Raw genomic sequence first — 17,133 nt, 5'->3', positions numbered from 1 at the left:
CAGGTGGTTACATTTGTTAGTCTTCTCTTATGTCTTTTGTATTTTAAGTCAAAATTAGAAAGTCCTTTCCCACTCCAAGACTAGAAGTGTTTTCTCTGTTGTCATCTAGTACTTTCATGATTCTGTTTTTCTTTTTCTTTTTCTTTCAGTTTTTCTTATTTAAATCTTCGATCTACTTGGAGTTTATCTTGGTTTATGGTATGATAGTTGGATTCAACCTTTACCCCTAGATGACTATCTCATTGTATCACACCATTTTTTGAAAAACTGCTGGTAATTCAATGCCCACTGGTTTGAGATGCCACCTTTATCATATACTATATGTCTTAAAAAGAAATATTTTATGTTCCAAATATAAATGTATGTATGTGTGTGTATGTATGTGTATATATATATATATACATATATATGTATATATGCGCTTATATTCTAAAATGGCTTTTAGAATGCTAGAAGAAAGTTTGAATTTTCCTTTTGTAGGCCTAAAGAATTTCTTTTTTATTGTGATAAAACATACATGATGTAAAATTTACCATTTTAACCATTTTTAAGTGTGAAGTTCCAGGACATTAAGTATATTTACATTGTTGTGCACTATCACCACCATCCATCTCCAGAGCTATTTCATCTTCCCACTCTATGGCTTTGAATCAAATACACTTCATTTTATGGCATACCATACATTTTTAAGAGGTATGCTGATTTCAGAGGTGTTCATATGTGGGAGAATGTACTTCTGAGAATTTACAAAATATAGTTCCTGACTGTATCTGGTGTATTTCTGGATGTTCTGCTGTATCCCACTGGTTTGCATCTTTGTGTGTCAGTGTCACATTGTTTTATTTATTGAAGATTTAGATTATCTTTTAATATATAATAGGGCTAGTTTCCTTTCACTAGTTTTTTTGTTTTGTTTTGTTCTTCCAAAGACGTCTTTTTACAACTCTTCTTATGTATCTGTCCAGATAATCAAGGCAGCTTTTCCTTGGCTGTTGTAGATCTTCTTTCCTTCCTTCTTTCTACTGTAGTCCACTTAAATTGTAAAGACTCGGCATACGGAAGACCTTGTTTTATGCCTGGAGATCAGCTATACGTCCTAGTTCAGAGTAGTTTCTTGGAATGTTTGTATATCTGCTTGACTTTCTTCTACTCGGTTTTTATTTTAAGAATTGCCATGGAAGGTAGTCTTTTCCTAATCTGCACTGTTGCTGTAAAAGGGAGATACCCTTATGAAAGTTCTTAGAATCATTCACTCCTTTTTTATCTTGTACACAGAATGTTAGCCTTTTTCAGCAAAGTAAGCATTGTTCTTATAATGATGAAAAATCTTAAATCTTTGCCACTGTATCAGGGTTTAATGTGGTTCTCTAATGCACTTACCCTCAGTCCAAGTTTGTTGTTTTGCCAAATATTCCTATTAAATATTTAGCATTTATCATATTGTTTTATTAGAACTTGGCTTTATTTGCACTTATAGATCATAAACTCATTTATTTTTTTTTTCTTGTACTGAAGAACCCATTGTAAGAGCCAGTAAATCCTGTGGAAAATGGCCTTCAGTGATCTTACGTCAAGAACCGTGCGTCTATATGATAGTTGGCTCAAAGATGCTGGTAAGTAACCAAACTTCGTACTTAAGGCGCATCTTTTCTTTTTATGTTAGATCCAGTATTTAATAGGATCTCTCTGAAACAGAATGAGAGACTGCAACTTAACACAACCTCATAACACCTCAAATATTAATTTTTATTACTAGTTAACAAAGAGGAAGTATCAAAGTTCTCATTACAAATATGCACAAAGATAGAGCTATACCAGTGTTCATTATGATGTTTTTAATAATGAAAATATTATTATAAATATCCAGCTTTAATATCCAGTGAAGAAAATTGGTTGATAGATGATGGTACATTCCAATTCAGCAGTCATTAAAAGTGATTTTTGGAGGCACAGTGCACTTAGGCTTGTTCTGCCCTCTTGTTCCTAAGGAAATAGCAATTAATGGCAACAATACTGGTTCTTGAATGGGAGGGGTTGCACCCTCAGGGCTGTATCAGAGAGGGCAGGGACTGTTTCATAGGCTCATCCCTAAGTAATTCTGAAATGTCTGCCTTCTTGCTATGCCCATTTAAAAAAAAAAAAAAATCAATGTTCTAGGAGAAATTTAATGCCAAGTCAAGTTTGAATATGTTAAACGAAGAATGGGTTATAAAACAACACATACATTACTTTTATGAGAGCCGTTGTCTGTGTGTGATAGGATTATGGGTAATTTCTATTTACTTATCTATGGCTTTTTTTTTTTAAGATTTTTTTTATTTATTTGACAGAGATCACAAGTAGGCAGAGAGGCAGGCAGAGAGAGAGGAGGAAGCAGGCTCCCTGCTGAGCAGAGAGCCGTACGCAGGGCTCTATCCCAGGACGCTGGGATCATGACCTGAGCTGAAGGCAGAGGCTTTAACCCACTGAGCCACCCAGGCACCACTATGTCTTTTTTTTTTTAAATACCACTCAAATGTGTGTTGCTTTTATAACCATCACAGAACATTTTAAAAATGTAACAAAGGTAGGGCTCCTGCGTGGCTCAGTCGGTTAAGCATCCAACTCTTCATTTTGGCTCAGGCCATGATTTCAGGTTTGTGAGATTGAGCCCCTCACTGGGGTCTCTGCTGGGTTCCTCACAGAGCCAGCTTAAGATTCTCCCTCTCCTTCTCCCCCTGCCCCTCACCTTATGTGTAGATATATGACAAAGGTAAAACGATTTTTAAATAAACAAGGAATCAGAGTATTGTAGAGCTGAGGCAGACCTCATCAAAAGTGGTATCATCAAAGCTAACTCATTTTAGAATTAAAGACACTGAGGCCCAGAGATGTGACCTTGTTGAGAATGTGGCAAGTTGTTGGCAGGAAAGACGAGAACCTGTGTTTCCTGGTTTTGATTAGATTTCTGGTATTTCATATGTGAATTATTTGACACATATTCACCAGCTTCACCACTTCAGCCTAGCTCTTCCCTATCAACCAGAAATCACATGTTCTCCAAATTCAGGAAGAAAAAGTGCTGCCTCTTGACATTGAACACAACTGGAATTATTTTCCAATTTAGGCAGATTTTAGCAAAGATGCATTCTGTCGTGGTTGCCATCTTTCTCAGGAGTCTGCTAAAGACCAATTTTATTTCACTAAAAAAGGTCTCAACACATTTGCCCCGGAAGAGCACCAAGGGTTTTTTCAGTATCCCATAAATAGTGAAGTTTCAATCTGGTAGGGAAATAGAAAATGATTGTTTCTTTCTGTGTTTCTTCCTTTTTTTCTTAGTTTTTTAACTTATGTAATGATTCTGAGAACATATAGATTTCTCTAGATGTCCCCCTTCTTTCATAAGGTTTATAGTAGTTCTCATAAATTCAGTATTTAATTAAAATACTATTTGTCTTGTTTTAATGGCTTTCACCTTTTTTGTATTTTAAAAATAGTAATATTTGGGGGTGCCTGGATGGCTTAGTGGATTAAGCCTCTGCCTTTGGCTCAGGTCATGATCTCAGGGTCCTGGGATCGAACCCCACATCAGGCTCTCTGCTCAGAGAGCCTGCTCCCCCCCACCCACTCTCTGCCTACTTGTGATCTCTCTCTCTCTGTCAAATAAATAAATAAAATTAAAAAAAAATAGTAATATTTTAACTACTTTTCAAAGTAGAGGTATGTCTTGCTACCTGAAATGTCATGATTTGAACTTGGAAGCCAAGTAGATTTGGGTGCATTTTTGAAATGGACCTGTTGGAAGCATAAGTCTCTTGCTCTTTACTCTACCAAATATGGTAACTCAAGAGAGTCAGATAATCAGTATCCTAACTCAGGATAATCAGTATCCTAACTCAGGAGCCAAACTGATTTAGATGATGATTAATATCCATATAGAGCTGAAAGTATAAAATGTTTTTAAATGAATGACTTCTGAATTCCATTTCCACTATAATCCATGTGATGACTCTGCTTTTTATTAGAAATACTTTCATTGAAAAGCTAAGCAATCTTAGGTCAGAAAAGGGAATAATAGAGGGTTGGAGATGGTTAGGGAGAAACAAAGGGAGCCCCTGAAAAATCATTGCAGACTGTACAGGGAAAGTGAGAGAGAGGGGCAGGCAGTGCTGCATCTATGGTTATGCTAATCTGAAGTCATGAGAGAGGGGAGGGGGTAGGGGAATGTATGATGAAAAGAACTAGATTTAAGTTCTGCCATTTCCATGGACTGGCTAGGTGGTCTTGAACAAATTATTGTCTGTGTTAAATAGACATTTCTTTTTCAACAAAACAGAGGTGAGGATGGTACCTATGAGCTACCAGACAATGTGCATAAAAGTGCTCTGTGTCTTAGGAAGTATCTAAACACAGATGGTGGTGGTTGTTACAAATGATGGAAAGAGTACTGTCATCTAAAAATACTTTTAATATAGCATATGCTTTTTATGTCTATTCATATATGTAATTTAAAAATAAAATATCTATTTTTAAAATTTTTAATTTAAGATTTTTACTTAAAAATTTAAGTAAAATTTATTAAAATTTTATTAGATTTAAATTTAAATTTTTGTAATTAAAAAAATTTTTTTAAATGTTCATATATATATAAATGTCTATTCATATATATATATATATATATATATATATATATATATATGTAAGTTTTAAAAAATCAGGGCCTAGAGGGTTAAAATGCTTTGTGTTAGATTTATAAGTTTGTGAGAACACTATCAGGTATAACAGGAGGGTATTTTGCTTCTGCTTAGTGTGGTATTGATCTCACAGAGCCATTAGAAATCACTCCTGGCCATTTTAGTCCAGTTTTACTTAGCTTACCCTGGGAAGGACTGAACCCATGATCAAGGGCCAAGATTTTCAAGTGTATTCTTGGCTTTGGCCCTATTCTTGAGTGGCATTCGGGAAACCTGTTATTTATTGGTTTCCTGATTGTTAGAGAAGTAGTGGGCATGCATAATTATTTCATGTGGAAAATTCCTTAGCTACCCAAATTTAATTAACAGTTAATTAACACCTAAGCTGTAAGAGAATTTATTATGATTCCCAGATATGAGATGTCAAATTCTGAAGGCATGCTCTAGTAGCATTTTGGACTGTAGAGAAATGGAAACTTGTTAATGTTTCAAAAGCAACTTTCCTTATGTTTGGTTAGTAATAATGGCTTTTCAAACCTAGTTATTATTTTTTTACAAGAAGATGGAGTGTGAGTTGAGTTGCTGCCATTCTGAACCTTTGGTACTTCACAAAGCGCTGGAGGTACATGTTTGCTTTTCCTCTCAGCGTCTTCATCTTGGTGCATTGAATTTTAAAGGGTGTACTTGAGCTAGTACATGCTACTTAAGAAGAGAACGCTCTCTTACAAGTAGTTGATGGAAAAGCTCATTAAAATTCTATCTTTGTGGCACTTCTATTTTCCCTGTACTCTCTCTGGAACCCTCTTAGAAAAGAATTATTAGGCTAGCAATAAGTCAGAACTTCAGTAATGAGTAGGGTATGGACTGTAGACAACCTGCCTCCTCATCCTCTTATTTCATCTTGGCTCAACTCATGACTCTTATGCCCAACCCTGAGGCCAAGTAGGAGGTACATGAAACACTCTTCCCTCAGCCTCTTGAGTCTGGGAAAAAATAGCTCGCTTCACCCCTGAATCTTTCGTAAATTGTGGAATCACACAGGGAGTCTTTATCCCAGACTTTAAATGGCTTTGAGCAGTCTCCCCACAACTTCCCAAATCAAGTCACCATCCACACATGACTTGCAGACATCTTGTCAGGGGAGTCCCCCTACCTCACATAGAAGTGGGCTCCCTGTTCAGAAAGGTAGAACTGTTACTGAGCAAGAAGGCAGGCAACATGAACAGTTGTCAGAGTCATTAACAATGACCGGAGTCATGAACATCGTAGTAAAGGCTTTGAATTTCATAGCTGGGTAGGGAGAGCTGATGTGAGCAGATGAATAATCTGGGCAGAGCTATACTTTTAAAAAGTGCATTTGGAAGTCGTATGGAAGACAAGGTGTAGCAGATTGGAACAGATGCAGGGAAACCACATAAAAGACAACTGCAGAGCACCTAGCGAGGGATGCTGAGGCCCCCAGTGTAGGTGGACAAAGCCCTGAAGCCCTGGTTCTTAACTCTAATAGTTCATTGTGGTTACCTCAGTATCTATGGATGCCTGGGACCCATGCCTTAGGATTCTGATGCGGTTAAAACAGGGTCATTTCTCTTTTTAATTTCTTAATTTGATTTTTAATTTGATTTTTATTTTTAAATTCTATAGAGGGAATTCTGCTATCCTGACAGAATTCAGATCTGCTGTCATAGTAGCAATGCATACTTATTGAGTCCTTAGGTTGTGCTGGGCTCTTTACATATAGTAACTCATTAAATCCCCTATGAGATACATGCCGCTTTATGCCCAATTCACAGATGAGGAAAGTAAACACAGAGAAGTGAAGTCAGTGGCTCCAGATCCCATGAGTCAGTGGCAGAGCCAGTTCCAGAACCCAGGCCAGCTGATTCCAAAGCTTTGCTGAAATAGGTTTTAAAAATAAACAAAAGGGCTTGATATACTGTTTTATGAAAATAACATGAAATTAGCCAGCTTTTCCCATAAGATACAATGATATTTTCTAATTTATAGTACTTGAAAGTCACACATAGGATTAAAAAATATATATTTTCTATGCTTAAAATATTAAATTATGGGAAAAAATTATTTTTTTAAGCTTTTTTTTTTTTTTTTCTCCATCCTGAGCCAACCCAGCATGCTTTTCCTGGCTTGTTTTCTTTCTAGGGCTACCAGAGGAAGAACAGAAAGATGTAATTTGATATTTTTTCCCCTTGCTGAGTCAATAAAAAGAATAAAATAAAATGTATCTTTAATTCAGGAATTCCTTTACAGACACACACACACACGGATCTCAGTTTCAGTCATACCGATGATGTCTGTTAAGAACAGGAACATTTTAAATTGCTTACAAAGGAGAAGAAAAAAATTTAAATCATCCATACTGTCACCATCCAAAGGTGACCACGTTAGTTAACATCCTACCAGTGGTCTTGTTTGGCACTGGCTGAAAGTCCTTATTTCATTGGAAGTGAAAACTAGACATATTCGTATGTTCCTATATTCAAGCTTCAGATTACCCACTGATAGAAGAAATTCAACAGAGTTGAAGCAGTTCTGATTCCATTCCGTGCCATTTGTGTGGTAAACTTTTATTTACTGTGACTTCCCTGGTGAGTTACCGGCCTGCGGCTCGCGCTCCGTTTGGCCGTTGAAACTGCAAGTGGCACCCGGATGTCCTAGGGAACATGTGGAAGGGAAGAAAGGTGACTAACAAACGCAGTAAAAGACTTCAGTGCTGTGTACTCTTAATATGAGGGGGCAAAATTTAATTTTGAGAACTTTATGTTTTTATGAATATGTCAGCAAACTTTTGTTGAATTTCTATCTTGTGCAGGATACTTTACTAAAATTGTTCCTGCTAAGACATCGGTGACTTCCTTTTGTTAAAGCCAGTGTTCCTTTTCAGGCTACATTTTTACTTTCTCTCTCTGCTTCATTTTATCCTTTGACTCCTTCCAAAGATTCACTCTTCCCTTAGCCTCAAAATAGCTCACTTCTGTGGCTTTCCTTCTCTCTCTCTGGCCACTCGGTCTTTTTTTTTTTTTTTTTTTTTTTAAACAGTTTTCTCATCTACCGTCCCTCCTGCAAAGATTAAGTCCTAAAGATTCTGACTTGAACCACTTCCTCTCCTTACTCTACCCATTTTCCTAAGCCTCTTTCATGGCTCTGTTGTTCACCTTTCATGTGATAAAGATCTCCCATAGTACATCTCTGGCCCAGATCTTTCTCCTGCTTCCAGATTAAAATCTCCAGGTGCCTAAAGGAGTCTACATAGACATGTTTTAGAGGAAGGTCAAAGTGTAAGATGTTTGAAAACATTAGCCATCTCTCCCTGACTAGTCTTTCTCCATATCCTGCATTCCTACTCTCAGCGACAGTACAATTACCTAAACAAAAATCTCAGTTTTTCCTTAACTTCCACCTGTTTCTCATTCCCTGTATTTAACTATTTATAACATTTTATGTTTTTTGCCTCCTTACTATATCTTAAAATGATCAGATCCTATTTATCTTCATCACTACCTGCTTTTTAAATTTTTAATTCCAATATAATTAACGTATAGGGTTATATTAGTGTCATGTACAATAGAATGACCCAACAGTTCTATATATCACTCAGTGATCCTAAGTGTACTCATAATCCCCTGTCACTACCTAATTTTTTTTCATCCTAAGTATACTCATAATCCCCTGTCACTACCTAATTTTTTTATCACTACCTAATTTTTAATGGCTTAATTTTAAGATTTATTTCAGCAAAGAACTCTTTCCCAAACTGTGTTCCACAGTGTTCGTTCCACAAGGTGTTAAATGGTATTCTATACAATATCAGTTAGAGGAATGGCCAAATAAGTTTGAGAAATGTTGCATACCACCATTCTCATCTTGGCAATTCACAATGAACACGAAGCACTAAGAAATCCTGCAGAAAAAGAGTTTGTTTAGCATTCCCATTAACCTCACCCTACTTCTTCTGTGGGCAGGTTTTAATTGGCTTGCTTCCATTGTATAGATTGAGTCAAGTTTGTATAGGATAGGAAGTAAGGAACATAGTCATTTTTCTTCCGAATATTCATTTTTTCTGTCAACATTTGCTGAGTAATCTCTCCTTTCCCTGCTTGTTTATGGGTCTTCCTTTATCATATATTAAATTCCTAAATATCTTGGGGTCTGTTTTAGAGCTAACTTTTGGCTTTTTTATTTATTTTTCCAAGAGAGGGCATCTCTTGGTATTTTTTATGAAAACCCATCTAAATATAGATTTTTAATAGCTAAAGCCATGCCTCCATATATCCAAGTATCAGATGTGAAATTTTGCAGCAATAAAATTGAGGCCAAGTGAGTCCTCAACCATGAAGTCTATTAGAGAAATTTTTGCACTGGGTAGGAAGTCAGACTTGAAAGGGTATTCACAGTATTTTGGCAATTGGCTACATCATTAGCAGTTGAAATGAGCAAGGGCTGTTTTCCTCCCACCCCTCTTTCCCAATTGACAAAAGTGGTGGTGTTTAGCAACCTAAGATTAGCCAGGACTCAGTTTTCAGTCAGATATACCTAGAAACCTGTTCATATCTATCTTCCTTCATAATGCTCTGATTTTAGGAGGTGATTTAGTAAACTTATACCTGAACTACTTAAGATTATAGAATTAATCACATCTTATTTTTTATGTGTGTCATTCTTTATTTTAAGAATATTTTTAGGGGTGGCATGGTCAGTTGAGCATTCAGCACTTGGTTTTGACTCAGGTCATAATCTCAGGCTCATGAGATGGAGACCCGTGGGGCTCTGCACACCCAGCATAGAGTCTGTTTCAGATTCTCTCTCTCTGCCTCTCTTGCTCATGCTTGCTCTCACTCTCTCTCTTTCTCTCTCTCTCAAATAAATAAATCTTAAAAAAAAAATCTTCAGACATTAAAACATAGTCATAATATTATAATCATACCAAAATAAAACAGTCAAGAATTCAACCAGTATTCATATTTTCCTACATACCTCATAAGAGTACTTTTTTAAAGAGTAGATTTTTTTTTTTAAAGATTTTATTTATTTATTTGACAGAGAGAAATCACAAGTAGATGGAGAGGCAGGCAGAGAGAGAGGGAAGCAGGCTCCCCGCTGAGCAGAGAGCCCGATGCGGGACTCGATCTCAGGACCCTGAGATCATGACCTGAGCCGAAGGCAGCGGCTTAACCCACTGAGCCACCCAGGCGCCCCAGATCTTTTTTTTTAAGATATTATTTATTTATTTGACAGAGAGAGAAATCACAAGTAGACAGAGAAGCAGGCAGAGAGAGGGGGAAGCAGGCTCCCTGCCAATGCGGGGCTTGATCCCAGGACCCTGAGATCATGACCTGAGCTGAAGGCAGAGGCTCAACCCACTGAGCCAAGCAGGTGCCCTCATAAGAGTATTTCTAACTGCTAGTTTGGTCACTTTTTATAGTTGAGGCATTAAAATAATTACTCAAATGATTTATCCTATAAAAATAGCCCATGTTAGGGGCACCTGTGTGGCTCAGTGGGTTAAAGCCTCTGCCTTCGGCTTGGGTCATGATCCCCGGGTTCTGGGAATGAGCCCCGAGTTGGGCTGTCTGCTCAGCAGGGAGCCTGCTTCCCCCTCTCTCTCTGCCTGCCTCTCTGCCTACTTGTGACCTCCATCTGTCAAATAAATAAAATAATAGCCCATGTTAGAAATATTGATATAAATTTTGACTTTATTTTTTTTCCTTTTCTACTTGAACAACATTCTAAATATATTAAGAATGCTAGATTACATGAATTTTTCTATAAGTCTCTATACACATGGATCCTTTTCTCATGGTCAAGTGATCTTAAGAGACTTCTGGGATAAGTTTGACATTTTTCCATTTTGAGATTTGTTGCTTCTTTCATCATGTTTATAGAATTTTTGCAATAAAAGAATTTTACTTACATAAATAGAGCTAGATTTGCTTATTCATGAGTATCTACTTCCTGATACATGATAAGTACTTTGATATAAAGATTTAGTTTTGATTATCATTTTTCAGAAAAATATTTCATGATTTATTTGAATATTTTTCAGTTTTTCTTTTCTATTTTACTTCTGTTCAGGAATACCTATTATATTTGCAAGTCCCCTGTTTATTTGGCATATATTTTTTTTCTCAAATACTTGAAAAAAAATTCATTATTGAAGAATAATTAACATACAATGTTATATTAGTTTCAGGGGTACAAGATACTGATTCAGCAATTCTATACATTACTCAACACTCACCATAAAAGTGTCACCATACAGTTTTATTGTAACATTATTGACTATATACCCTGTACTGTACTTTTCATTTCCAAATCACATTTTATCTTGAGTTGCAATTTTTAATTGATGTAATTCTCCTGGCCTGGAATGAGCAGTGACCAGGTAAATTTCTTTCAACATGGTTGTGAGGCTAATACAGTTTTTTTGTTTTATTTTGTTTCTTTTTATTTATTTATTTTATTTATTTTTATTTTTATTTTTATTTTTTTTGTGTGCTCAAGTTGATTAGCCTATTTTGGACACCTAGAACCCTTACTTAAGGTAGATGATGCTATGGTCCCTTTCAATTCTATGATTCTATGATACAGTATATATGGAAATGTCCTAGTTTCCTTAGGAGAAAGAAGAAAGTTAAGGAACAGCAAGCACAGACATATTTTTGTATAAAAAAAAAATCTGGATAGAGAAACTCTAAAATGTTACCAGTGGTGATAAATGCATGGTGGAACTATGCTGGGTGTCCTCTTTTCCCCAGATCCATTCTGCACCCTGCGCTGGACCGTGGGGAATGACCAGTATAGAGTATAACTATGGGCTTGCTCCCCTACTCTCTGGTTTCTGGTTGGGTTCAGCCAATGGAGAGTCCCAGAAGATCAGGGAGAGTGGGGGGTGGTAATGAGATATTGATTCCCCAGCCACTTACTTTCAGAATTGCCTTGTGTTGTTGGCCCAGTCCCTCTGCTAAAGGTCATAGCTCTTCTCCAGGAGGGCTTCTCTATTTGACTCCTGGGTTCTAGTAACCACTACTTCCCTTTGCCCTTTGAGGCCTGTGGTTATAGTAGCCCACCCTTCCTAGCCCCTTCGCTATCCCTGGTGATATCCCTTTATCCTTCCCAAGGACAATAGATCATTGACCGAATAGTCTGCTGTCAACATTAGGATCTAGGTGCTTGCTTTAAGAAGTGCTGGTTGCTGTCAGTTATTTCTTGGCTAAATGGATGTGCACTTACTTTTTGTTTTTAGATCCAAGAGTCGAAGACTGGTTCCTCATGTCCTCACCTCTGCCACAAACCATCGTCCTGGGACTCTATGTCTATTTTGTCACTTCTCTAGGACCAAAGCTCATGGAGAATCGAAAGCCCTTTGAACTCAAGAAAGTGATGATAACATACAATTTTTCCATAGTTCTCTTTTCTGTGTATATGTGTTATGAGGCAAGTGTCTTCAGTATTCCTAGTGGGAGAATTTTGCCTGACTCTTCCTGTTTTGCTGTTGTTACGTTTCTTGTTATGATTATAATGGTAATGCTGAGATTTAAGGGATTTTAGAAATTTATCTTAAATTTTTGCCCCAAAATTGTTATGTATGGACCTGCTATTGAACTATTTAGAGGATCTCAGTATAGTCTACCTCACAAGTAGTGAGAAAAATTAACATTAAGTCCAGGAACTTGCACATAGGTAATCTTAGTAGATGATTGAATGAATCTGTGAATGTTAGTTTTAAGGAAACACATACATAGAGAAATTAAGTAACTTACTCAAAGTAACACAGCTGGTTATTGGAGGACTGATATTTGAGTCCAGGTCTGTCTGACACTGGGAGCTCATCTTGACTATGTAATGAGTTATCATCATTGTGGTAGGAACCGCAGAGGAGCTATAATATAGTAGACTGTTTAGGTTTGGTTTAGCTGGGCCTTGAGGACGCAGAGAATTTGGACTCCTACAAAGCAGTAGGTAAGGGAGTCTTTCCCTTAATTGTCAATAAGAGAGATAGGGATCTTTCAGAACCTAAGAGTAGACTCATGGATTCTCTCTCACCCACTGTACTGTTAACTTTCACCCAGCTTCAGTTACCTGCTTTTCTGAGATTCCTTGCTTCTTTTTTCAACACTGGTTGGCTTCTTCACCTTCTACTCCTTATTTACTTCTTTGCAGCATAGCTTGTGCTTCCTCATAACTGGAACTCTCTGGCCTCTCTTGACACTGTGACCTCTCCACATGCATTCCTCCACCTTGATTCCTGCTGCAAATCCACCTGACTGAGTCACCTTATGTCTGCTGTAGCCTCATGTCTCACCTGCCTCCTCAAGTCTGGACTTACTTTGCTACCTTCTAGTTCTTCTATTTTATTACCAAAATCAACTATAAGCTATCTTACTGTCCCTTCTGGATCATGAGTAACTGAAAGGGAAGGGATAACAGAGATGGGGAGCAGAAAAAATTCATGCTTTTACCAAGTTAGGACAGAAAGGAAATAACCTCTAGGATCATGTTAAGTGCAGACCTAGAAGCCAGGAGACCAGGGGCTAATTAGTACCGGTTGTGCTACTAACCAGCTGCCTTATTTTTGAGCAAGTTACTTAAGCCCTCTGGGCCTTAGTTCCCTCTTTTTATAGAGTCAGGATTAAACCAAAGTGTTTCTCATGTCCCTTTGTGCTCCGTGTCTGATTATGTCATTCAGTATAATGTCCCCAAATTTGTTTCCCAGGAAGGAATTTAATTATAGCCAGTAAGTTTGGGTTCCTATTTTAGCAAATACAATGTAAAAGGAGTTTTGAAAATATCTGAATTTGGTGGTTTCTATCTATCATTAATCACTCATACTAGAGTTGCTTATATGCCTATGTTGGGTTTATTACCTGCCAGATATAAATTATTGCTCATTCTTCTTGATGGTCTGCCATACAGGAATGTCAGAAGCTTCACAGACTATTAGAATGCTCTTAAACTTAATGTCAGGAAAGCAACAGTTTCCATTCTCTTTTTAAACAAAGAGTTTGGCAGCCAGTCATCATGTCATCTCCAGGACACTGAACACATCACGTGGTTTGTTGGGTAGAGCACAATTGCATTAGATATACAGAGGAGACACCTCCACTTATGGATGTTAGGGAAAATAAGAACAGGATGAAAGGGAAGTGTATCAGACTAAAGGAATCCACATGCCTTATTGAATAGTGATGATTTTGAATGTGCTAGTTACTTGGAACCAGACAGACATTAAGAGATAGAGACTTGTGAAGACCTAACCAAAGCCCATGTCACAGAGCTTCTCTTGTTCAGCTTAGTCCTTATTTGGGGTAGGGAAAAGTGGAGAACCAGTCATCCCAGTTAGGTAAGTAGACTTGGTTTTACTTGCAGCAGTCAGTAGAGAGTCTGACTGGGAGAGAATATGATGCTCACTGACAGATCAGGTCTTTGTAGAATTAGCTATTTTCCTACCACATTCCCTTGTTCCTTTGAGAAATATTCACTGATTTGGTTTTGTAAGTCATTTTTCTTACCCATAAAATATGTCCCATACTTTTCTGTATCTTATGATAGTCTTTTTTTAAGATTCCATCATTTACCAAGTAAACAGTAGGATTAACTATCTTGCGAATCAAGCTAGGAGCAAATATCAGGAAAGCATAGTGCGATTTTGAAATGCCACTGTCTAAACAGTTGTTCTTTCTCTTTTGCTTCTTTTTGTTTTTTACCATAAAAATATAATTCTGATGAACCCCATAAATTTTTTCTTTTAAAAATTAATTTATGGTTAAGTTTTCATTTTAGCTCTAATAGTAATTAAAAATAGAAATTTAAAGTGTGCATGAATGGCAGAAAATGATGTAACCATTATACTGAGAAAGAAGACATTCCAGGGAAGGTGTTGGCACTTGTGAGAATACGATGTTAGAGAAGAGCTGGTCATATTGTCAGAACACTCAGTTAAGCCAATCATTTAATATACTCATTAAATGAAAATTAGAGCCCTTAGCTTTTCATTTTTAGATACTGTTTGTTTATTTTTTTTTAATTTATTTGAAGTTTTTATTTGGATCAGATACTGTTTTAAAAGAACTTCCCACCATCATACTAAAAGAATGTCAATGTAATCTTTGAATTAAGGTTCAGATAAAAACAATAGGCTCTTTGTCCTCACCACTGGTCTAAGGTCATTTTGTGGGTGTGCTGGAATTAAGGCATGCACTCTTATTGTTAACATTTTTGTCTCTTACTTGTCATGTGAATCCAAACTGAACTAATCTCTGAGACTTACGTTTGATCAATCTTGATTTTAAGAACCATAGACTAACGTTTCACAATACACATACTAGCCAAGGACAGGAAAGCCCAGTTGTGGCAGCCGCTAATAGTACAGTAAGAAATTTTGGTTGTCCATTTATTTCTTGACTGATTAAGAAGATTAGAAATTGCCAGAAAAGACTGTTTTCAGACTCTGTTATTCCCTTCAGAGTACACAAATATATTCATGGGTATATATAGATATACATATATTTACATATACCAGCATACACCTACGAGTATTTGCTATTGAAGCAAAACACTCCCAGTGTTTTATTCTCCACTGTCTTAGAATAATCATCATAAGAAATGAACATTTGAGTCAGAACACAGTTGATACAAGTAATATATAACTATGATTTTGAAAATTCCTGTTGCTTTATCAAGTGACTTCCCATTTTATAATATTCTAGCCTTTTCCCTCAATGCTGCATGCTGAGTCAGCTGAGCTTGTGGTAAAGAGACACAATCAAAAGTACCATTGTTGTAGCTGTTGAGCAAAGTCTTCCTTCTTTAATATACATGTGCTCTCTTACAGTTTGTGATGTCTGGCTGGGGTACAGGTTATTCACTTCGGTGCGAAGTTGTTGACTACTCCCAGTCACCTTCAGCATTGAGGGTGAGTTTTTCTTTGGAAAAACTTGTAACTCAAATGTTATTCAAATGTTACTCAGATGTTTAGAGTTTGTTTTTTTAACACTTAATATGAACTCAGAAGACGTAAATGACCCAATTCTCAAATTATATGGATGGAGAGAAAAAAAGCTAAAAATTTTAAGAAAGAATCGAAGTCAGGGGCGTAGTTTTCTGTTAAATGAAAATTGGTACTTTTATTTTTTAACTTCCTGGATTTAAAAATGAATTCATATCTGGGTCCTCAAAAAATTAAAAATAGGATTACCCTATGATCTGGCAATTCCGTCTGGGTATATACCTAGAAGAATTGAAAACAGGGACTCAGAGATATATTTATATACCCATATTCATAGCAGCATTATTCATAATAGCTAAAAGGCCGAGGCAACACAAATGTCCACGGACAGATGAATGGATAAAGAAAATGTGTCGTATCTATACAACGGAATATTATCCAACCTTAGCTAGGAAGGAAATTCTGACATGTGCTGTAGCATGGATGAACCTTGAGGACATTATGCTAAGTGAAATCATACAGGCACAAAAAGACAAATACTGTATGATTCTATTATATGAGGTACCTGGAGTAGTCAGATTCAGGGACAGAAAGTGAAATTGTAGTTGTCAGGGGTTGGTGGGGAAGGGAGATCAAGAGTTATTGTTTAATAGGCACAGAGTCTCACTTTTGCAAGATGAGAAGAGTTGTACGGACGGATGGTGGTGATGATTGCACAGTCATGTCAAGGTACTAAATGTCACCAAACTGAACACTTAGTAATGATTAAGATGGTAAATTGGGTTATGTGTATTTTGCCAGATTAAAAAAATAAAATTTTCCTCCATAGAAAAAATAAAATAAATTCATATTTATGTGTGTTTCTGCAGATGGCACGCACCTGCTGGCTTTATTACTTCTCCAAATTTATTGAGCTCTTAGATACTGTGAGTATGTGGTTACCACATTTGCTAAATATTTGATATTTTAGTAGAAGCAATAAACTGCTAGAGTTCAGTTGTCTTGATAACTCTGGTTATTTCTCTACTTGAGGCAGACTTCCTATTATCTTTTACCTTTTATTATCAGTAACTTTAGAGAATAGATAGGATAAGCATTTTTTTTTTCAGTCTTTTGCAAATTCTGAAGGGTTTTCTTGTGTATCTAACACCTGACTAAGATATGCATGTAACTGTCACTGCAAAACTGTGCTACTTTATGAAGATGAATGACAGGTGTTTGGGGAAGCAAGTTCAGGAAGCAAAGAGCAGAGAACATTTTACCTTGGGTTCTTTCAGTATAAACCAAAGCACTATGTCATACATATTTCTTTAAGAGGATAAGTGCTTCAAAATTCATAAACTTACATTAGGATATTATCCCAGGGATATTAGTAATTTTGATAATATCAAAATGATCTCCAAATGCCTTTCTGAAGTTTATGCTTACTAGCTCTTCTCTCTTCCAACTTAACATCCTGTTGAGGATCAACTCTGAATTTGGGTGACTGGGTTCTGG

At 36.7% G+C, this 17,133-nt stretch overlaps 1 protein-coding gene across 2 annotated transcripts in view; it reads left to right on the top strand.

Moving 5' to 3' along the window:
* The window catches only part of ELOVL7 (ELOVL fatty acid elongase 7), a 79,603-nt gene that overhangs the window by 50,670 nt on the left and 11,800 nt on the right, over nucleotides 1-17,133 (top strand). For both annotated transcript variants that reach the window (XM_059175062.1, XM_059175063.1), the window contains exons 2-5: nucleotides 1,516-1,613; nucleotides 11,935-12,125; nucleotides 15,523-15,603; nucleotides 16,506-16,562. In XM_059175062.1, coding sequence (XP_059031045.1) covers nucleotides 1,550-1,613; nucleotides 11,935-12,125; nucleotides 15,523-15,603; nucleotides 16,506-16,562 — 393 coding nt within the window. In that variant the 5' untranslated portion in view covers nucleotides 1,516-1,549. The remainder of the gene's footprint in view (nucleotides 1-1,515; nucleotides 1,614-11,934; nucleotides 12,126-15,522; nucleotides 15,604-16,505; nucleotides 16,563-17,133) is intronic.

The sequence above is a fragment of the Mustela lutreola genome, chromosome 5, assembly GCF_030435805.1.
Source record: "Mustela lutreola isolate mMusLut2 chromosome 5, mMusLut2.pri, whole genome shotgun sequence".
Taxonomy (NCBI): domain Eukaryota; kingdom Metazoa; phylum Chordata; class Mammalia; order Carnivora; family Mustelidae; genus Mustela; species Mustela lutreola.
The sequence above is the reverse complement of the archived record's forward strand: the minus strand, read 5'-3'. Positions and strand labels throughout refer to the sequence as shown.